General features: G+C 35.7%; 1 protein-coding gene across 1 annotated transcript in view; it reads right to left on the bottom strand.

Annotated features, from left to right (window-relative positions):
• Positions 1–20827, bottom strand: part of TRAPPC10 (trafficking protein particle complex subunit 10) — a 54507-nt gene that overhangs the window by 14623 nt on the left and 19057 nt on the right. Inside the window, exons 6-16 of the mRNA XM_007426342.3 lie at positions 20630–20741; positions 20171–20418; positions 17700–17846; positions 15002–15116; positions 12336–12412; positions 10822–10913; positions 9817–9957; positions 8463–8575; positions 7122–7636; positions 2844–2985; positions 1373–1531 (exon numbers count right to left, since the gene is read on the bottom strand). Of these exons, the coding sequence (XP_007426404.2) occupies positions 1373–1531; positions 2844–2985; positions 7122–7636; positions 8463–8575; positions 9817–9957; positions 10822–10913; positions 12336–12412; positions 15002–15116; positions 17700–17846; positions 20171–20418; positions 20630–20741 (1861 nt within the window). The remainder of the gene's footprint in view (positions 1–1372; positions 1532–2843; positions 2986–7121; positions 7637–8462; positions 8576–9816; positions 9958–10821; positions 10914–12335; positions 12413–15001; positions 15117–17699; positions 17847–20170; positions 20419–20629; positions 20742–20827) is intronic.

The following is a 20827-nucleotide window of genomic DNA, read 5'->3' as shown; positions in this document are numbered from 1 at the left end:
ATTATATAAAAAGATAAAAGTCAATCTGTTATAATATAATCCAGAGATCAATAGGCACTATACACGCTGCTTCCTTTCATGGTTTCAATTCAAAGCTGTGTGTAGCTCAGCAAACTGATAAAGTCTTTTAGTGTGTGTGTTTCTGTGTACACACAGACACAGACACACACACACACTTATATGTAACAACTTAAGTGGGTTTTACTTAGGATCTACCCTTAGAAAGGAGTCTCTGTGAAAAAAGACAACATATGAATAGTTAAGCAGTTTATCTATAGGGATCTCATCTATAATTTTTTTCTTTTGTAACAGGAGCAGTTCATTTAAACTTACAAAGTGCTCTTCCACACATTCCTGGCAAGATGCTTTCCTCCCATCCTCAAGAACAGGGGAAAGTATGTCAGCCTGAAAACTGCTGCTGCCACCACAAGGCTGGTAGTGCCATTGCCCTCACTACAGGTCTCATTCCTGAGGCATAAGTCAAGGGCAGCAATTTTATCAAGTCTGGATGGTGGCATCTCAACAGGGCCTGTCCAGCGTGCTCTCTCTCCATTTCCTGGGCTGCCAGGGCACAAATGCAGCTGCTGCCCTGCTCTTCTTCTGGCCCTGGGGGTGTCAGTTCACAGCTTGTAGTGCCCAGGCAACACTGCGCACTTTGGCTGCTTGGAAAAATAGCAGCAGCAGCAGCGCCATTGCAAGAACAGAAAACAGGCAGAATGCAAATGTGAGGCTCAGAAGTCAGAAAAACAATAGGGTTATGATTTTTTTTGTGTGCAAATTGGAATATTGATCTCATGGAGGTTCTTCCATAAAGTTGATAGACTGAAACCAAAAAGTAAGCATCTGTTCTGTTCAGCAGCCAAAGCACAAATGAAGCCTGCAGGCCAGTGACCTCCCTCAGCATCCTCCTGTATATAACATAAAACTTTCATACAGAGAAGGGCTCATTTTGCTTTCCTAAGAAAACCACTAGTTGCCTGCTGAATCACCCTACAGCCAAGCCTACTTCAGTGGCATGTTGGCACTAAGATGGAGAATTCATTGTGAGAAGACATCCTAATTGGTAATGGGAAGAAAGATGTGTGGATGAGCTTTAAGGTTTAATGTTGCTTCTAATGCTATTTCTCTGCCTTTTAAACTATACAAAGGAAAGAGAAAGGAGAAGTAAAACATCAGAAGTAGATCTGATTCTAACTATACCCATATTATACCAAATCCTGTTAAAAGGCAGACTGCAGTTGTCACCAGAACTTAAATGCAACAATAATTAAGATCTCAGAGTAAACTAAGTGCCATGTGCTAACAATTTCCTTGATGGTTTTTTATGCTTTTATCACAGGATTAAAATTAGTGTCATAATAAAACTGAATACCTTGAGTATTTGAATAAATCACAGCTTTGCTCTCTGGATGGTACAAGACAGGCATGGCATCAGCATTACTTAGTTGTAGTGCATCTCCATTCTTTAAAGCGTAATGGCCAGTAGTCACTGTAAATTTTACCTTCTGAGGAATGCCAGCCAAAAGGCTATCTGGAGAAAAATGAGTTGATAGTAAGGGGTGTGGCAAAGGAATCACTGCTTGCACAACATAATTTGGATAATATTATTGAATCAAATATACAAGATCTGTTTTAGTGTGTTCTAGTCTCTAATCTATTTGTAGTTTAGTAAGAAGAGAGAAAGACACTCTTTTACCTCAGATAATCATTTAAAGATAAAATACTGTGCCTGTAAGAGCCCAGAAAGACATATATCCCCAGGGAAGTTTGACAGTGTACATCAAAAACTCCAAAGAGTGTGTCCGGTAACTGCTGAGTTAACAGCTTAGCTAAAACAGAGACACACAAAAGGGATTTTTGAACAGAAAGTGATCACTCACATGGAAAACACAGTTAATTCTGTTATCCTAGAACAACCACAAAGGTGATACAACTATTATTTACCAAAAGGTTTCAGTGAATCATATCACAAATTTTCTCTGGTACATATGGATATTAGCTCATCATTTACAAAACTATAAAATGCCGATCCCAAATACATTGTTTTCAATTGCATAACTGTACAAAGTGTTTCACATTCATTGAATTATCTGTGAAAGATCTCAAACAAACAGCTTTACAACCAGGACTTATTTGAAGAACGTCTTGCTTTAGATGAACAAGGAGCTGAGTATTTTCATCCATTAGAAACAGCTTAAACTTTCCACATTAAATCCAGGGAATGAAGGCAATGCCAGGCACTCATTCCATTATGTTCCATATTTTTAAGATATTCTCAGATATTGCAACAGATACAAATTTAAAACATATATGGTACCATTACATGGGCAGTGAAGTTAATTAAACAGTTCCCTTGGACTCATCAACTTAAGCTATGATATTTATTTGTGACTTCAAAGCAATAATTACATACAGTGATGAGGAAAAGTTTGTAAACTCTTTAGAACTATCTACAATACTGCAATATTGTGACCTACAATAAGATCTGAGATTCAAACACCTTTCAGTGGAGAGTTCACAAATATAAAGAGTTCACAAACTTTTTCTCACCATTGAAACTGCTTAAATACTGTAGTCATTACTAACCATTTTTAAAGAGTTTAGATGTGTAATTTCCCAAAGTAGACAACCAGTAACATCTTAAAATATATGTAAGCTATCACTTAGAGAAACAAACAAACTACATTTGGTCCAAATACATTTTTTTAAAAAAATATTGATTAATGGAAGATAGCTGCACAGAACTTAGTTCTCACAAGTTAGTTTATAAATTTTCTGTTTGAGAAATAATTTAAAGGTGTAGAGAAATATTAACAAACTACAACTTCTAAGTATTTACTTACCAGTACATGGTTCCACTTTTAGCTGGGGCTCCTGAGAATAGACATCATACTGCACAATTGGATAAATATGAAGTAGGGCAAACTGCATTTTGCCCACTGAAATGCATAACTGCCTGAGTGTATATGTTCCAGGTTCTTTGCCCTATGAGAACATTTTAAGTATTTATATATTAAAATCCTTCTCAATTTTTTTAATTGAAGGCCATTTGTACAAAGCAATTTCTTAACATCTGGCCAGCATATAATTACACAAAATAGAATGCATTTTCATCCTCAAAGTGTCATTGTGTCCATATAACCATTGGTATTTTCTATATTTTTATGAATAGAGCAAAAGAGCATAAAGCAGCTTCAGATGAGCTTTTATATTAAATAATTTGAACTCACAGTAATTTAAAGACGAATAATACCCACATATTGAACTCAGGAATTTCTGCTTCCACCCACTCCACCCTGAGAACACTGAGTTCAACTAAGTATGTTCTGCTATATGTAGTGGGAAAAGCACATACAGGCCAGCCAACCACACTACCCCACACTGCAGCCCTATTTTACACAAATAAACTCATTTATAACAATGGATTGATTAAAATTAATCTACTGTTCCATATTACCAAAAGAACTATGCACATAGAATTCAGGACATTAGGATTTGTGGTATTTGCTATTTCATGTATATACATGCTTGAACTGCTCCCTGATACATTAAATTCTCACCTATCATCAGTTACCATTGATGGGCTTCATTTCAGGCCCCTCAAAATCATAAGAACTTTCAGTTTTAAGAATGGGTTTTTTTTGTTGTTTGTTTCATATTCATCTATTTCAAACTGAGTTTTGGGTTTGCTTTGCTTTTGACTTTTTTTCTTCTGTCTTTGTATTTTTTTTCCCTTGTACATGGTCAATGTTTTACATATGCAGTACAGTAGCTCTTAAAAGTTTGTGAATCCTTTTGAATTTTCAGTATTTCTGCATAAATATGACCTAAAATGTGATATGTTCTCCACACTTCCTAAAACTAGATAAAGAGAACCCAATTAAACAAATGAATCAAAAACACTATACATTTATTGAAGAAAATGATCCAAAGCTACATATTTGTGTGTGGCAAAAGTATGTGAACCTTTAGAATTATCAGTTCATTTGAAGGGGAAATTAGAATCAGGAGTTTTAATCAATGGGATGATGGGTGTGAGTGTGGGAGGTCCTGCCAAAGAACAGAATTCTGGGTATTCACTATCAAAGTCTGATCTTGACATCACAGATAAGTTGAAGCGTGTCATGGTTTGAAGAAAGGGCATTTCTGAGGACCTCCAAAAATCAGTTATTGATGTTCACCAGGCTGGAAAAGGTTACAAAACTATTTCCAAAGAGCTTGGACTCTACCAGTCCACTCTTGGGCTTATCATGTACAAATGGAGACAATTCAACGCCACTGTTACCCTCCCAAGGAGTGGTTGACCAACCAAGATCACACCAAAAGCAAGGCAAGTAATATTCTGGGAGGTCTCCCCAGGGTAACATCTAAGGAACTAAAGGCCTCTCTTGCATTGGCAAAAGTCAGTTTTCATGAAACCACCATCAAGAAAACATTGAACAATGATGTCGTGCATGGCAGGGATGCAAGGAGAAAGCCATTACTCTCCAAAAGAACACTGCTGCCCTTCTACAGTTTGCGAAAGACCACATGAATAAACCAGAAGGCTACTGGAAGAATGTTCTGTGGATGGATGAGGCTGAAATAGAACTTCTGGGCTTGAATGAAAAGTGTTACATTTAATGAAAGGCAAACACTGCACTCCAGCGTGAGAACTTTATCCCATAGTGAAGGCAGTATAATGTTTGGGCCTGCTTTGCTGGTTCTGGACCAGGACAGCTTGCCATCATTGATAGAACTATGCATTCTGAATTGTACCAAAAAATTCTATACGAAAATGACAGGGTATCTGTCTGTGAACTGATGCTCAAGAGAAAGTGGGTCATGCAGCAAGACAATGATCCAAAACACACAAGTTGTATGACCAAAGAATGGTTAAAGCAGAAGAAAATTAATGTTTTGCAATGGCCAAGTCAAAGTCCTGACCTTAATCCTATGGAAATGTGGAAAAACCTGAAGCAGGCTGTTCATGTGAGGAGGCCCACCAACATCCCTGAGTTGAAGCTATAATGAGGAATGGGCTAAAATTTCTCCAAGCCAACATACCGGATTTGATCAACAATTATTGGAAATGTTTAGCTGCAGTTATTGCTGCTCAAGGGTGGCACACTAGTTACTGAAAGCAAAGATTCACATACTTTTGCCACACACAAATATGTAGCTTTGGATAATTTTCCTCAATAAATAAATGAACAAGTATAATGTTTTTGACTCATTTGTTAAATTGGGTTCTCCTTATCTAGTTTTAGGACTTATGTGGAGAACAGATCACAATTTTGGTCATATTTATGCAGAAATATTGAACATTCAAAAGGGTTCACAAACTTCTAAGAACCACGGAATTAAAAGGAATAAAAATATCAAGAAGAACATGCACTTAATCAAAACACATTCAACACTTTCTTTAAATACAATATCGGAAGCACTACAAGTAGTCCTTGACTTATGACCACAACTGGGACTGGAACTTCCATCGCTAAGTGATGTGGTCGTTTAAGTGAATCGCACCCAATTTTACCTTTTTTGCCGAGCTCATTAAGCAAATCACACAGTTGTTAAGTGAATCCAGCTTCCCCCATTGACTTTGCTTGTCAGAAGCACCCTGGGAAGGTCGCAAATGGTGATCATGTGAACCCAGGACACTGAAACCATTGTAAATACGTGCTGGTTGCCAAGGGCCCAAATTTTGATCAAATGACCACGGGGACTCTGCAACGCTCACAAGTGCAAGGACAGGTCATAAGTCACGCTTTTCAGAGCAGTCATAACTTTGAATGGCCATTAACAAATGGTCATAAGTCAAGGACTACCTGTAACTGCTTCAGTATTACAACTAACTATTAAATGTTTTTTAGCCCACATAAAATCAGCTTTTCTCAACACATGCAGTCAGAGGAAGTCTCTAATTAAGCATAGTTATGTATTTCATTCAAGCCAAAAAGCTATAGCTATTAAGTAACCTGAAATGCTGATTTAAAATTGTGGTTTGTTTGTAAGTGGTCATAACAGTTTGCTATTTTAGAAAGGCTAACAAAGAACAGAGCTCTTCTAATGCTGCAAAAGGAAGAACCAAGGGGCTTATATAGAGGAAAATTGTATGCAATCTCAGCATAAACATAGTTATACATGACTGGAAAAATGATTATGTATGAACATACTATTGAATAATATTAAATATGATATAGTTAAATACATCATACCATATTACAGAGTACGTGTAATTAAAGTATCTATATTTATATTTCTTTAGAGTTGGCTTCAACATTCATTCCAGATGCAAAACCTGATATTGCTTTAGATTTTAGACTTTATTTCATGCGAGCTTCCCAGAGTTATTTTAAAGTGGGCAGGATATAAATGATGTAAAATAAATATATGTATGGTAATCTAGGCAGGTAAATGATGATATACTGTACATGAGCCACACTTCAGTATTTACAATGTTTATGCAAAACCACACAAAAAACATTATCCTAATACAGTGGTACCTCGGGTTACGAATGCCTCTGTTAACGAACTTTTCGGGTTACGACCAGCTCCGGCCGCAAAAATTTACCTCGGTTTGCGAACTCCGCCTCGGGGTACGAACAGGATACGCGGCCATTTTCCCTCCCGTGACACGGTCCGCGGCCATTTTTCCGCCCCTGACACGTGGTCCGCGGCCATTTTTCCACCCCTGACACGTGGTCCATGGCCATTTTCCACCCCGACACGTGGTCGTAGGGAGGGGGACTCTCCCTCCAAGCAATAGCCGCCTCCCTGTCCTCCACGCCAGAACAGATTAACGGTAATTACATTGAACCTTATGGGGAAATTTCCTTCGGGTTGCGACCAATTCGGGGTAAACCGAAGTTCCACTGTACTTGGAAAAGGGATGAAATGTTAACTCTAGCTTTGCTTTTCAGCCTGAGAGAAGAAATTAAATAGTTTTCAAGACAATTTGCTATGCTGCTTCTGTAGATGCATGTCACAGAACCAATCAGAAATCCGGCCTAAGCAAGTAGCCTTTCTTTCAGATGTGCTAGTCTTTATCCTGAAATGCCAAAGAAGGAAGCAGTAGAGGGCTAGAGGTGCAAAACAGAGGCAATACTGGATTACAGCTTGCTTTCTATAACACATACCTGGGTTTTGAAAGTTATTTTATTGACCCCTGGTTCCAGTATTAAGTTGCTACATTTTAACACGTGGGCCCCATCCTCCAGAGTCAGCCCTGTAGGTATTTCCAATGAAGAGCTGCTCTCCTGCCTTCGTAACAGCATATGCACATTTTTGCAGATGATGCCTGTTGTGTTCAAAGAATTATCCGAGGGGCTTCTCTCATACATTTCATACAACTCCAGCCCTGGTAAGCTACTTCTTGAAAGGGAGACACCTACAATCTCATTTGGAAAGTTGATAATACCATTGGAAGTCTTGTGTTTCGTAAGCCATTCAGCTGTCTTCCGGTAGCTATTTTTTTCAATGCTGAAATGGACATTAATAGCAATGTGATCCACATTCACCGAGATGGGCATCTGATTTACCAGAGTCAGTTCAATAGACAGCGTTCCACCCACATGAACCACAGCATTAGGAGGATCAAAATGTAGATTCTTCAACTGTGCGAAGGAATGCATGGAAAGCATAACTTTTTGTCCTGGGAATAAAATATAAATGGGATTTATGGTATACTCTGTTGGCAGGATCAGTTGTACTTAAAACAACATTTCCATTTGTCTAATTATAATAACGTTAAGGAAAAATAACTTCCTGATTTAGTCATTTAAGTACGCTTAACTCAGGGAATATACATTTACCTGTTGATCCCCAAACCAAAAGCAATTTTTACCAAGGTCTTGCAGTTTGGAACAAAACATTAAGCGTACCTAAAATATTTTGAATCCTACCTGTAACATGGGTTTTGCTTAATCAAACACTCAGGTAGATACTAGCTGCAGGTTAACTAAATTAAAGTAAGGGGTTGAACATTCAGAACAACACATACTATGCAAATTATAATCTGTTTTCTTTCTCTTGCTGTGTGCAAATTATTTTGCTATTTGATTCTAGTTTGTCCTAGTTATAGGGAGGGATAAAGCTCTGAGTTAAAACTATTTGAAAACATATTCATTCACTGTTCTAGCTTCTGTGATTTCAACAGATACTACTCATACTCTTCAACCATATCGTTTCTGGTGTAAGGACTAGAAACTTGTTGCTCTCAAAAAAAAAAATTGAAATTAACTATGCAGTCATATTTTGTAAATATTATATAATTGATGGATTTACATAGGATTTAAAACTAAATTGCTCTGAAAGTACTCATCATCAAACTAAATAAAAGAGCCCCAAACTAAAAGAAAACAAGCACAAGTAGGAATCTTGAGAAAATTAAGAAATTATCTTGATATTCACAGAATGAAGTTGGTAGCTTTAAAAATAGCCTATTTGAAGTTTGGCAAAAAGTTTCTCTCAAATCTTACCTTCTATTTCTGAGGGTTGTTTGGCAAAATCTAATATTTCTTGGCAAAAATGTTTCCGCTCTTCTTCAGTTAAGTTATTATCACCAGCTAAAAGACTGCTTGTCTGAAGATAGCTGGCACAGAGATAAGGAAATATGGAAAAAGAATATATATAAAAGTCTTGATACAACATCAGTTAATTCTTTATCTTCCATTTATCAGAAATACTAAAAAGGTAATAATATAATAATTTCAGTATTTCAGAAGTAATTTTACACTAAAATAGTGCAAAACTTCTTTTTTCTCTATACTGACTAAAATTGAAGATGCTTTATTTAAAACTGTGATTCAAATTTATAAAAATATATATTTAAAGCAATTAAATGGGAGCAAAAGGGAAAGAGATAAGATACATATGAAGAATCAATAGAAAAGACCAATCAATCAATTTCTGAGATGATACATAACTAAAGGAATGTCCTACACAATATCTAGCTAGAATTTTTTTTTCCTTAGCTTCAGTGAAACAGGATGTATCTACTACAATTGTTAGGGAAATCAGGATATAGCAGCCCCTCAAGATTCTACTATTGTACGGTACCCTTAACTATAAATGCTAGACCAGTTGAAAAAATAAAACAAAACATATGCCTGTGGCTCCACAAAATCTGGAGTTCTTACAGCATTTCAGGGGTTGAATGGCAAGGATTTAGCTACAGTTTCCAAGCATGCTGAAAAGGAGCACAGGAACACATTGAATGTTCCAGGCAGCAATAATCCTTTTCGACAATCTGAAACCAAAACTGGTAACTTTCAGAGTGGCTTAATAATCTGATTCCTCAGTTGGAATCTCCAATTTGTAAATCAACATGTTTTTCAATTTTTGCATTTATTTGAAACATGTCCTATTGCATATCTAATAAGGCCCTTAATACTTCAATACATATTAGTCCAATTTAAACTCAGGAGGAGTCTATATAAACTTGTGAACGTGCTATGTATTTACATTTTTTACTTTGTCTGCACTCAGAAGCTAACCAGGGTCTGGTTAATATTTCCATGAGAAACCATCAGTGCATCCCAGGAGTGTAGGCTAGATGGGAAGTTGAGTCTATGGCAAACTGCTTCCATGTTGCTACCAAGGGAACTGCACTAACGTATTCACATGATTACCAGGAGTCAAGCTTGATTAAAGGGTGTCTTTATCTTTATTTCATGCGTGAGATTTAGACTTTTTAAGGGCTGCATGCAGCCTTTTGGAAGTTAATAGCTCTGCAACTCCCAAATGTGTTTTAGGTTCTACTATCCCCCCATTACTTAATAAGATAAATCCAAACACACATAATCAGCAATTTTCCATTTTTCTGAAGGATACTTTTCAGTTTGTCCAAGATGTTTTTGACATTCTGCTAGTTGCTTCCGCGTATGTGTAATAAGCAACGCCCATCCTTCAGCAAGATAAGTTTTTAATGCACCTTGAAGATAAACCTCAGCTTTTTGAGGACTCTTCTTCTTCCTTGGGAACAAAATCACCAAGAGGGAGGGAAGAGGGGAAAAATACATTAAATGCATTCATATACAGCTTTTATATGTAAACGCTTTTCTTTACCTACTCTCTATTACAATTATCAACTAATGAATAGGTGACAAATTCTTCATTCAATATAGTGTATTCATTACTAAACATGCAATAGCCAGTTAGAATACATCTAAACAATATTTTCAACTCATGGTAGGCTATGTGGTATTAGACAAAAAGCAGAAAGTCTATTAAATTCCTACCTAAACATTTCTTCACATACAAATAAAAAATATAAAGTTTCAAAATCACAAAGCACTCTCGTTCCCTGTCCAAGAACTATCTAAAGTAATTTTCTTTGTACTGTAGTACAGAGAAACCAGTAACTTAACCTGCTGATCGCTGTGGCTTTATCGGCAAGCATTTCATAAGAAGTGCACACAATACACACAGGGATCCTTTTGCACATTACAATAAACTATAACATATTTAAGTGACAAACTGCACTAGTGTCCTATGCATGCCTGCTGGTTCAACAGCCAGAGCAGCATAGTTTGGAAGTAATTAAGCATTTTCCCCAAATATAGAATGTATGCTACTTCTGGCTAACACAAATAGCAGAATAAAACATGTTTTGGAAAAGATTATTTTAAGATTTAATAAGGCTGTGTCATCCTGCAATGGGTGGCATAATTAGCCACTGCCAAGATATGAGCAGGGAACCTGGAAGTTACAGTTCTTCAGCTATTCACAAGGCACTGCCAGTGTGCTCTTATGGTCAAAGGTGAGATGCACATAGTAGGTTAGAGATACCCTTTTCAGAATATTATGATATGCAACAATTCCAATAAGTTTATGTACATGTAAAACTCTGCCAGATCCTTTCCAACAAGCTTTGCTGAGCGAATTCTTCCAATATTTTTGTACATTTCAATAGTAGCATGAGAAAGATCCTGTGGAAAAGAAACAAAAGGACTGAGGATATACTGTACTGTTACAACTCATCCTTGTTTTGAATCAAGTTCAATTTAGCTATATTCAGGAACACATGACTAGTTGGCTTAAGCATACAGATCTCCAAGATTAAATAACTTCAAGGTGCTCAAATCATCATTTAACTGGCTTGAAAATTAGAATGTTATGGAGTTATTTCTCAAATGTTTTCCTGAAATCAATACAGTACATTACATCTACTGCTTTCCTACAATATATTAAGGGAGGTACCAATTTAAAAAAATGGGATTAGGACAGCTTGCAAAGTTGATCTTGACAAATCTGTGCTGATTTTTGGTAATTGCTTCATAATTTTCAAGGTGCTTACAGTTCAATCACTTTATGATCTGCTGTTGAAGATTTTCAGTCATCAAGTGCCTTGGATCTTTTTTCTCTTATTTAAACAGGGACATTTGCTCTCCTCTAGTCATCTACCTTTCCATCTGTTTGCCATTTTTCAGAGATAGTACCCTAGAATGGAATCCTTTGAGTACAGTATGATGCCATTCATCTGGCCTTGGAAATTTAAACTTACTCAAAATAAATATAAGCACAGTCAGGAAATACCTCTAAGTCTCAAGCATCAATCCTGCCCCTTCATCCTGCTCATCCTGCAACTGCCTGATGGGGCACATAAGCTTTCATTGGAGAAGACCAAGCCAAAATAAGAGTGGTGTAGTTCCACCTTCTCGTTCTTCTGTGTATTTTGCCATATTCACTAGTATACTGATTCTTTCATCTTCCTTTTATTTTGAACCTATCTCAAGAAACCATTCTTTTTGTTCTTAGTATCCTTCACTAGGCTCAACTCATTCTGAGTTTTTTCTTTCCTGACATCTTCTCTACTGTTCTGTAGAGAACAATATTCACTTCACATAAACATACAAGGGCTAGAAACTTTAGAATTCCTGAAGACAAAAAAACTACTGCTAGCATTCATCCTATTCTTATTTATTTTTTCCATGGATTGTGAAAAAGGGTATTTATACAGTAAGCTTTTTAATGACAGGGAACTTTTATTTATGCAGCTTTCTAAGTGTCACCTGAGGCATATTTAAATCAAATAGTTAACTACAAAATTAAATTAGTTTCAAATCCAGAATCCATATATATATATAGTATTTGGGGGGGGGGTTGATTGATGTTTTTAGCTGAGATACTTCATTCTGGATATCCGAAATTTTACACTCTACATATCCATTTTACTAAAAGTGATTGAGCTGCTAACAATTATGCTATTTTTCAAACTAGATTTTAATACATATCTAAAAATATTATTCTGCTCTAAATACTAGTTACCTGAAAAATACACATACCAGCATATTTTTCTTAGCCATCCTCAACATATTATATGAATGTATAAATACATACACCATGCTTACCAAATAATGCTTTTCAAAAGCTTCTACAGATGATAAGGCTTCTTTGAGTTTCTTATAAGGAGACTGTGCTGTATTGGCTTAAGAAATAAAATAGAACATAATAGAAAATAGTAAGATTTAAAAAGCATCACCTACAACTTTGCACTAAGTGTTCTGCTCAGGATTCCAATTTTAATTCTCATTATTGATGGACGGAGGCAATTCGGATGTAGCTATAGTGCTATAGCCTCCATAAAAAAGGGAGATGCTCCATTAGTATCTCTGCAACAAAAATCCTTGCTATTCTTGCAAAGATGGAAAGCTGCCACCAGCTATCGCAGGTGGAAAGCTAAAAATGGTTTTCACAGTCATCTTGGATTTGGCTTTGGATTCCTTGATTGGGCCAAGGAAGGATTGCTGAGTGGATTATGAGCACCTTTGTTCCCCACTTTCCCCTCCCCTGTGAGCCCTCCCTCTTGGGACAGCACAATTGTGATAGCACAATTGCCTATAAAACATGTTCAGCATTTTCAAATGCTGGGGGGTGGGGTGGGGCGGGGCGGGGCAGAAAGAGCAAGTGTATTGGAACTGTTTAAGCACGAATGACTTGACTGACAGACAGGCTGGCCACAAGACCAGGAGAAAAGAAACAAAAACCTGCTGATGGGTATAATATTTCTGGGCTGTGGGGAATGCTGGGCAGCAGAGCCCAGAATGGTAGGCTAAAGCAACAAAGCCCAAACCGTGTTGGGTTTAAAAAAAGGGGGGGAGCAGCTGAGAAACTGAGGTGTGGGAGTTGTGTTCCCTCTCCAGTCCCCTTGTGGAGGCAAAAGTTCTTCCAGTCCAGAAAAGAGAAGGCACCCCCTTCCCCCACCCTACCCATGTTTTGGAGCATTCATTCCTGAGAGGAAGAAGCTCAACAGGACAAAAGGAGCCAAAAGTAAAAAGCCCCACAGATAGAAACCAAACAATAAGGTATCTGCTTATAAACCAAGCAGAAAATGTCCAGAATTCCCTTTTGTAAAACAGCATTTTTATTTTGTACAATAAAACTCTCCCCTAGCTACTGAAGAGAGATAAAATCAAAATTTCTAGTTTTCAGTGCTTATTGTATCTTTGTTGAATTTGGGATCAATCCAATTAATAGTATTCTAAAAGAACCAATGACAGCAGGAATTTTCCCTCAGATTGGGTATTATGTTATATTATTGGGGGGGGGGATCTATTATTTTCTGCCTTGGCAAGTGAAATCTGATATTGCTGTGGATGATCTATTTAGTCATCTACCTCCTTAAACTGGTATGGAATTCTGCCCCTTTCTAGAAATAGAGATGCTTTGAATCCCTGACCCCTGGAATTGGAATCCTGATTCTTACTTTTTGTCTCCAACCAACAATGGTAGCCTTTTACTTGTGCAAATACTGAAGCCATCACTAGTATAAAAGAGCTTCCCACTGCAGCAATAGCCAGCAGAAGAGCACTTTTTGTAGTATGTAGACCACCAACAAACAAGATTAGGATTGCTCTCTTAAATATTAACATTATGCTTGGGAAGTTAAAATGGACGTATTTCTTGTATGTTACTCATGTCTAACTTATGATGTTCTATCAATAAGGATGAAGAAATCTAAGAACCTAGCAAAAACTTGAACCTTAAGAATTAGTCAGGGGTTCCTGAAAAAGATAGGAAAGTCATTTATCTTCCTATGATGTTCCTGCCATGATCTCTGTTTCGATTTGCACTCTCACATACAGAGCTTTCTCTTTTCTGATAATTTAACCATTTTCAGGTGAAGGCCAAGTACTTTCCTGAAAGTTCTGCGTATGCCTCAGAACATTGTGATAGGAAGTAGCTAACAACAGCCTCCAAAATAGTATGTTTTGTGACAAAAATATTGTATCTCATGCAACATTCACCTTCTCCCTTGCTTATTTCTTCCCTTTTCTCCCTCTGCTCTCTCCATTTTACTTTTCTAGTTCTTTTTATCTCTTTCTGTTCCTGGCATCAATCTGTCTATAAGCAGGATTTCTAATATGCATTCTTCTTAAAGTCTTATTTTTTCCCATTTCATTCTCTTTTTTTCTACACTTAATATTTTCCCTTCCTCTCTCATTCTATTTCCTTTTTGCTCAACAGGACAACTCCAAACCCTTTTCTTAACAGGATGCAGGTTTGGAAAATATACAATGGTACATTTGAAGAAGTAATAAAAGTATGTAGTTGCAATTCTGTGCATCTTCAGAATACAGAAATTTATTTGGTTGGTTTGAATTAGTATACCAGGAACACACTCCCTTCCTTTATATTAAGATGTTATACTCTTCAATTTTTCAATTTTTTTACGAGAATAAAACTATAAGTTAAAAATAAATAATTACTAGCAGGTATCCAAATTGATACATGGCCATATTAATGCATACTTCAAAATTAAAAATCTCAAGATTATGAAGATCTCTGATTTTGTTGTATTAATAGGTATAGGACCACATTCATACTGTACATTGGAATGAAAAATTTTAAGATTATAAAGGTCTCTGATTTTTGTTAAATGTATTAAAGATAGCCATAGTGATCCTACTTTTCTGTGCAAAAATTGCAGCATCAGTACCAACAGATCATGAAGATTCTAAGTATCAGTGATTACTTGAAAAGCACCAACTTGTTTCATAAGCAGATATATTGATACCTGTCTCAGGGCGCTCAGCTCCAAGTCCTGCCAAAAGATCAACTGTTCTGTTAAGATCTTCTGAATTGGGCCCTTTTTCTGACACAAGTCCACATAAGTAGCCCAAAGATTTCAACTGTAAGAAAATTATAACCATGAAGCATCTCCATTTTATAACAATATATATAAAAAAGCTTAGAATTTCTTGTTAAAATTTAGAAGATTAATATTGACGTAAACATGTTTCAATAAAAGCTAACACAATGTAAGTCTGCCTCTTAATATTTTAACACAGTTAACTATCTGAAATTTGCTAAAATGTGCAAAGTTTTATTCTGCAAATCTGAAAGACAAATTTATTTTTTCAAGAGAATAAATATGAACAACTTACAAGAGCAATATTTATAATAATTAAGAAGTTAGGAAATTATTTTAAAATCAGTTGGATTTAACAAGCATAGAACTCTTAACCATTTTCAAAAAACTCACCATACTGATTGAAATAATGTTTTAGCTAGCATAGTTATTTGCTTGCATTGTGGAATTAATAAGATGGTTTGTAAGTATGATATAATAGCAAAATTAATTCCAAGGAGTTCCAGTAGTAAATAGTTTTTGGAAAAAAACGTTTGTTCGGGAACTACAAATAGTTTCTTTGGCTTTAAATAACTAGGATTCATTAAAAACTCTTGCGCGACAGAGATTAAACTTATATAAATAAAATAGAATTAAGCCAAGAGTTCGATTTCTTTGTTAAATTTCAGTATAAATTGATTCAAATCAAGCTCTATATAAGTTTCAAGAGGAATAGTCAGTTTTTCAATAGTAAGGTTCTTTTGTCTTTAATAGCTTTCCAAATGGGGGGGGGGTTATGCCATAGCACAATGACATTTCAGTTACTTCACCATCAAACATCTCTCATCTATGAAAGATACATATATTCTTACTAAATAAGATGCAGAAGCCCAACACTATTATATTTTCTTTTGTATCCAAAGTCAGTGTGCAGGACAAGACCCATAATATGATCTGTGAAGGATGAATATAGTAAAATGTAAGATGAGGCTACCTATTGGAAGTGTAGCAATAGTTGAAGCTAAAGTTTCTTAACACATCCTGGTTTCTTTGGATTTCCTATGAAACACCAAAGAAAGCACTGAAGAAATTAGTCACAACTACTCTTATGCTGTTGGAACTAGGCAAAATGGGTCTTGATTTTTGTATTTTAGAAAAATGTGTGCTTACTGAAACATAGCTGAAAGTTTCTAGTTCTATTCTGTATCATAATTAAAACAGCATGCTTCAATCCAAAATATAGATAGGTATAATGTTATATAATGTTCTAACGATATATTTGATAAAGACCATGGATGAATTTGGAAAAGGTTGAGGAGATCAGTAAAAACTCGTACAACATTTTCAAAACACAGCCAAATGTATCAGCTGAGCTTGAGTGGAGACGGACATATTGGGGTTTTCAAAACACATAGGAAAAAACATAAAAATTGCATTATCTACTCCTATAATGTTCTCAGAGGATAAACATATTATCTTGCTGAAAAGGAAATGTAATTATTAGGATTATTATAAGACAACAAACTTCTGTTTGTTTGAGATTAACAGACTTACTTCAGAGATTAAGAATTTTTTATATGTTACGTATCTTCTCTTGTCATAATAATTTCAGAGGAATTCAATGAAATTAAGCAATATTGTGCAATGCTAAACTGCTTTAGTTGGGCTACTAGAACCAGACTGTTTAAAAAGTTTTTCTCTTGGGTCAGAAAATACATCTTTATATAACTCATTTGAATCATTACAGAGTTCTTTCACTAACTGTGCATTTATTAACTGATGAATACAAATTCTTGACCAACATAATTTCAAGCTCATGTAGATTTTTTTTTTTCATTTCTGTTATCGGAAATTCTGGCAGAGGACAAAAGCTTGCAATTAGTAGCACAATGTATCACAAAACCATGGCTCTCCCACTCAGCTGCTCCCCATAAAGGACAGCCTACATGCTCAAGAAGCTTCTCTGTATAGATATACAAGGCTGTGCGTGGCAAGGGGATAGAATTGTGCTTGCTACCCACTGTCCCCTGACATTTGTATAACAAAACATCATGTTTGCACAGGAATATATTTATGTGGAACCTTAGATCTAAGTTCATATTCTATATGTCTTACTGTCAGAGTATTTAATCTATGTACTTACGTAACTGCATAATTAGTTTCCATATACACTGGATTGTACATAAGTATATAATTATATAACATAATGATCCAATACATAATGTACAGAATAGAATCCCATACTGATAGGGTAGGATGAGTGATGTGATACTAATTCTCTCAGCATATATAATCTTATATATAAATATCAGATAAGGTATGTGAGAGAGAGTTAGTTTTCATAGAGGAAACAAGTTGCCAGCTGGACAGATGACGGAAGATACATTAGCCTGGACCATAGCCATCCGAATACATCCTGATGATACGTTGCCTGAAGAAAATGAGATATCCTGCCTTTCCAAATCTTAGCATATTATTTTATCTGTAAAACTTCAGTAGTTGAAAAGTAAAATTTTATATACAGCAGAAACTACTTCTTTTTTAAAATAAAGATATATTGATTATAACAAAAATTGTAGAATACTTTCTATTCTAAATCTACTTTAAATGTGATTTTTTGGTCACATCCCCTAGTTCTGCTCACCTTTTCAGTGGCATAACTCCATAATCCAACTGTGTGAGAAACATTAGAATCAATTTGAGACCGATCACAACAACCTTCTATTCTTTGTAAAACCTCAAGGCAACTTAAGAAGACCCAACAATCCAAAGCTCCAGGAGGAACAGAGACCTTAAAATAAAATCAGTTAAGAGATCAATCAGATATGAAATTTACTATTATAGAATATAACTTAGGACAAAAAATATTTTTGAAAGGTTTCAGTGTGCTCTTATACAACACAAAACTAGCTGTTACTATATAGAACAAAATACTGGTTGCAAGCTGAGAGAAATATAATGTTGTAATGAGTTTCCTTAAACTAAGTATAAAAATCACACAAGTTTAAAAAAAAATAGAAGCAAAAAAGAATGTAAGTCCATGTACCTGTAATGCCACCAATAAGGAAGGGAGAAAAGGAAAAGGAGGTAGGGAGGAGAGTGGGAGAAAGAAGAGAGAAAGAGAGAATAAGAAAATAGACTTGATAAAACAACCACCCATTGGACATAACCAATTAACAGCTAAAAAATAAGCAAAGCTCCTTTTCTAAAAGTATGCTAAAATGCAACACACACCCCAAAAAATATTTGGCAAAATATCTGGCAAAGGTAACAGAAAAAGCTAAAGAATTATTTATCAAAAAATTATTTTTAAATGTTTGCTCTTAAATATAATTCATAGACCAAGAGCCTGATTTCAGTAAGAGCATTATTTTAAATCTCATGCTATGCTTCTACAGCACCATATATTGCAAATTGTAACTTGGGTGGGGGTGGGGGGTAGCAGCAATGGTGGCAAGAGACTCTCTGGTCTTTCAGTAGCATACTAGGGGCTACATTCCAGAAGTAAATGGGACAAAAACTAAATTTTGATAAAACTCCACATCTCAGTGTTCCCCTTCTGTTATTTAAAATGTAAAATTTAATTCTATGCCACTGGGAACTTTAAAATCCTGCCCCAGATTCTTACTCAAGGATTTATTCACAAACTTCCCTCCAAGATACCATCATGCATTTTTACTTCCCTCCAACTAAATATCCTACCTTCTGCAATTAAGTCAGGTAGATTTACAAGTGACCCATTGTTAGAAAGGCTATACTCCTGTCTTTTGGGGCCTGGTGCAGGTTTTACTGTAACTCTTCTTTTTAAAATTATTCTCTACTAATTACACCTCTTTTAAGTAACTACCTAGGTAAATCAGACACATTATATGTCACTTTCCTTCTATCTGATTCAAATCCGGGTATTACTTATAAGGTGGTGAAATTGGTTTCTGGGACCATGCTTACTAGGAAACAAATGTCACTGCAGGTGATATAAAGGTTGATCCACAGGTTTAAATCTGATTCTGATTCTGTATTTTAAATTTTACAAATTCCTTGATGCATTTTGCCATTTGCTGTTGTGTTTGTAATGTTTTCTTTTTGTATTCCTAATCTTGAACCAAACTAAAAATTACAACACCTTTTCCAAAAATCAGTTTAAAAAGTAAAGATAATGGCAATCAAAGTTAGAACCATAAGGCTAAAAAATCTATATTGGCAGAAATAACTTCCAACTATTCTAAAGTTTATAGAAGATGGAAATAATGTCATTTTGCAATACTTCTGAGACTATTCTGAATTGGATCCACAATTTTTCTAGGCCTTAAGGAATAGGCAAACTCTGGCATTCCAGATGTTGCTGGAATTACAACTTCCAGAGGTCCTAGCCAGTATGCTGAATGATGTAGGATGGTGGGAGTTCAGAAACTTCTAGAGTGGCAGAGATTGCATATTGCTACCCTAGATAGTGTTTTATAACTTCTAGTGCATCAAAAGACTTTCAGGTTTCTATATTTTCTGACATCCAAAACATGAACCCCAATACTTTCCCAGCTACATTATCAGAAACATGGCAGCAGATCACAGAAGGAAAAGATATATTTTCACTTTTATAAACTCATTCCAAATTTTGCCACAAGGTGGAATGACTTCATACTATATTCATACTTAAGAAGTAACCAACACTATCTGCTCCAGTCAAAAAAACCCTACAACCTATTTTTATAAAACAAAGACTAAATAAGCTACTGTTTCAAAAGTCATTTGGCTGTTTATGAAACAATTATTGCAGACTTCTTAATAGGCAACATTGCCTATATAAATTTATCAAGCTCTTAACTTCCTATCCATTCTCCACAAGTCATCAGACGTATGTTGCTCTTCAGATGTGAAAACTATTGCGGATAAAATGAGGTACAAAGCTATTTCATCTTCTTTGACTTAAATGATTCTATAATTTCTGTACAAAGCTATAATCTGATTCCTGAAAGTTCTGCACAGTTAACATAAATCACTAACTGCTAGCAATCCTACCTAAAATTGTAGGTCATCTCTATAATCTAGAGCAAATGATAAACATGACAAAGAGACTTAAGCTTTAATTGCTTGTTGGATTGAATTACACAGACTTACTTCAAGAAGCTTTAGCTCTTGCACACAGTTGTGAAGAAGTTCTAGTGCTCGCTGAGATACCTCCCATGGCCTCTGAAGAAAGATTAGTAGTGTGCATTGACGAGAAAAAAGGTAACTGCGCAGATCTAACAGAGTGGCTTCTTGGTTCTGAATCAGTTCTCTCTTTTCCATGTCTATTGGTTTACGAAGAACCAACCCATTCCAGCTTCGCACTGGCTGACAAAAAAAAGTCAACCAATTTGCCCCATCTAAGACAAGCAAATATACACAATAAGGAACAGAACAGCATAGGTGAAAATATGCAAATATTTCACACAATGTGAGATTTTTTACTAGAAGACAAGTAACAAGTTTAAACAATATTCATGGATTATATTGAGTCCTTTAGAATTATCTACTGAAATGTTGCAAAGCAAAAGTAATCAAGGATATACAGAAGTACACATTTTAGCTACTTACCACCAGCACCAAAATTGACAACATATTGAGAAAACAGAGCATCCAGCTCATCATATTGCACCAGGGCATCTTCAAATTGCTGAAGCATTTCAAATACAAAGGCCAATTCTTCCTTTTAATACAAACAAAAAACATTATACATACACACACACACACACACACACACATGCACATAGGCTGTCAGGATTATGACAGAGA

The sequence above is a fragment of the Python bivittatus genome, unplaced genomic scaffold (assembly GCF_059951505.1).
Source record: "Python bivittatus isolate LINGU-HERP-01145 unplaced genomic scaffold, Pbiv_v1 ctg000350_np1212, whole genome shotgun sequence".
Taxonomy (NCBI): Eukaryota; Metazoa; Chordata; class Lepidosauria; order Squamata; family Pythonidae; genus Python; species Python bivittatus.
Note: the sequence above shows the minus strand (reverse complement) of the source record. Positions and strands in the feature narration are given on the sequence as shown.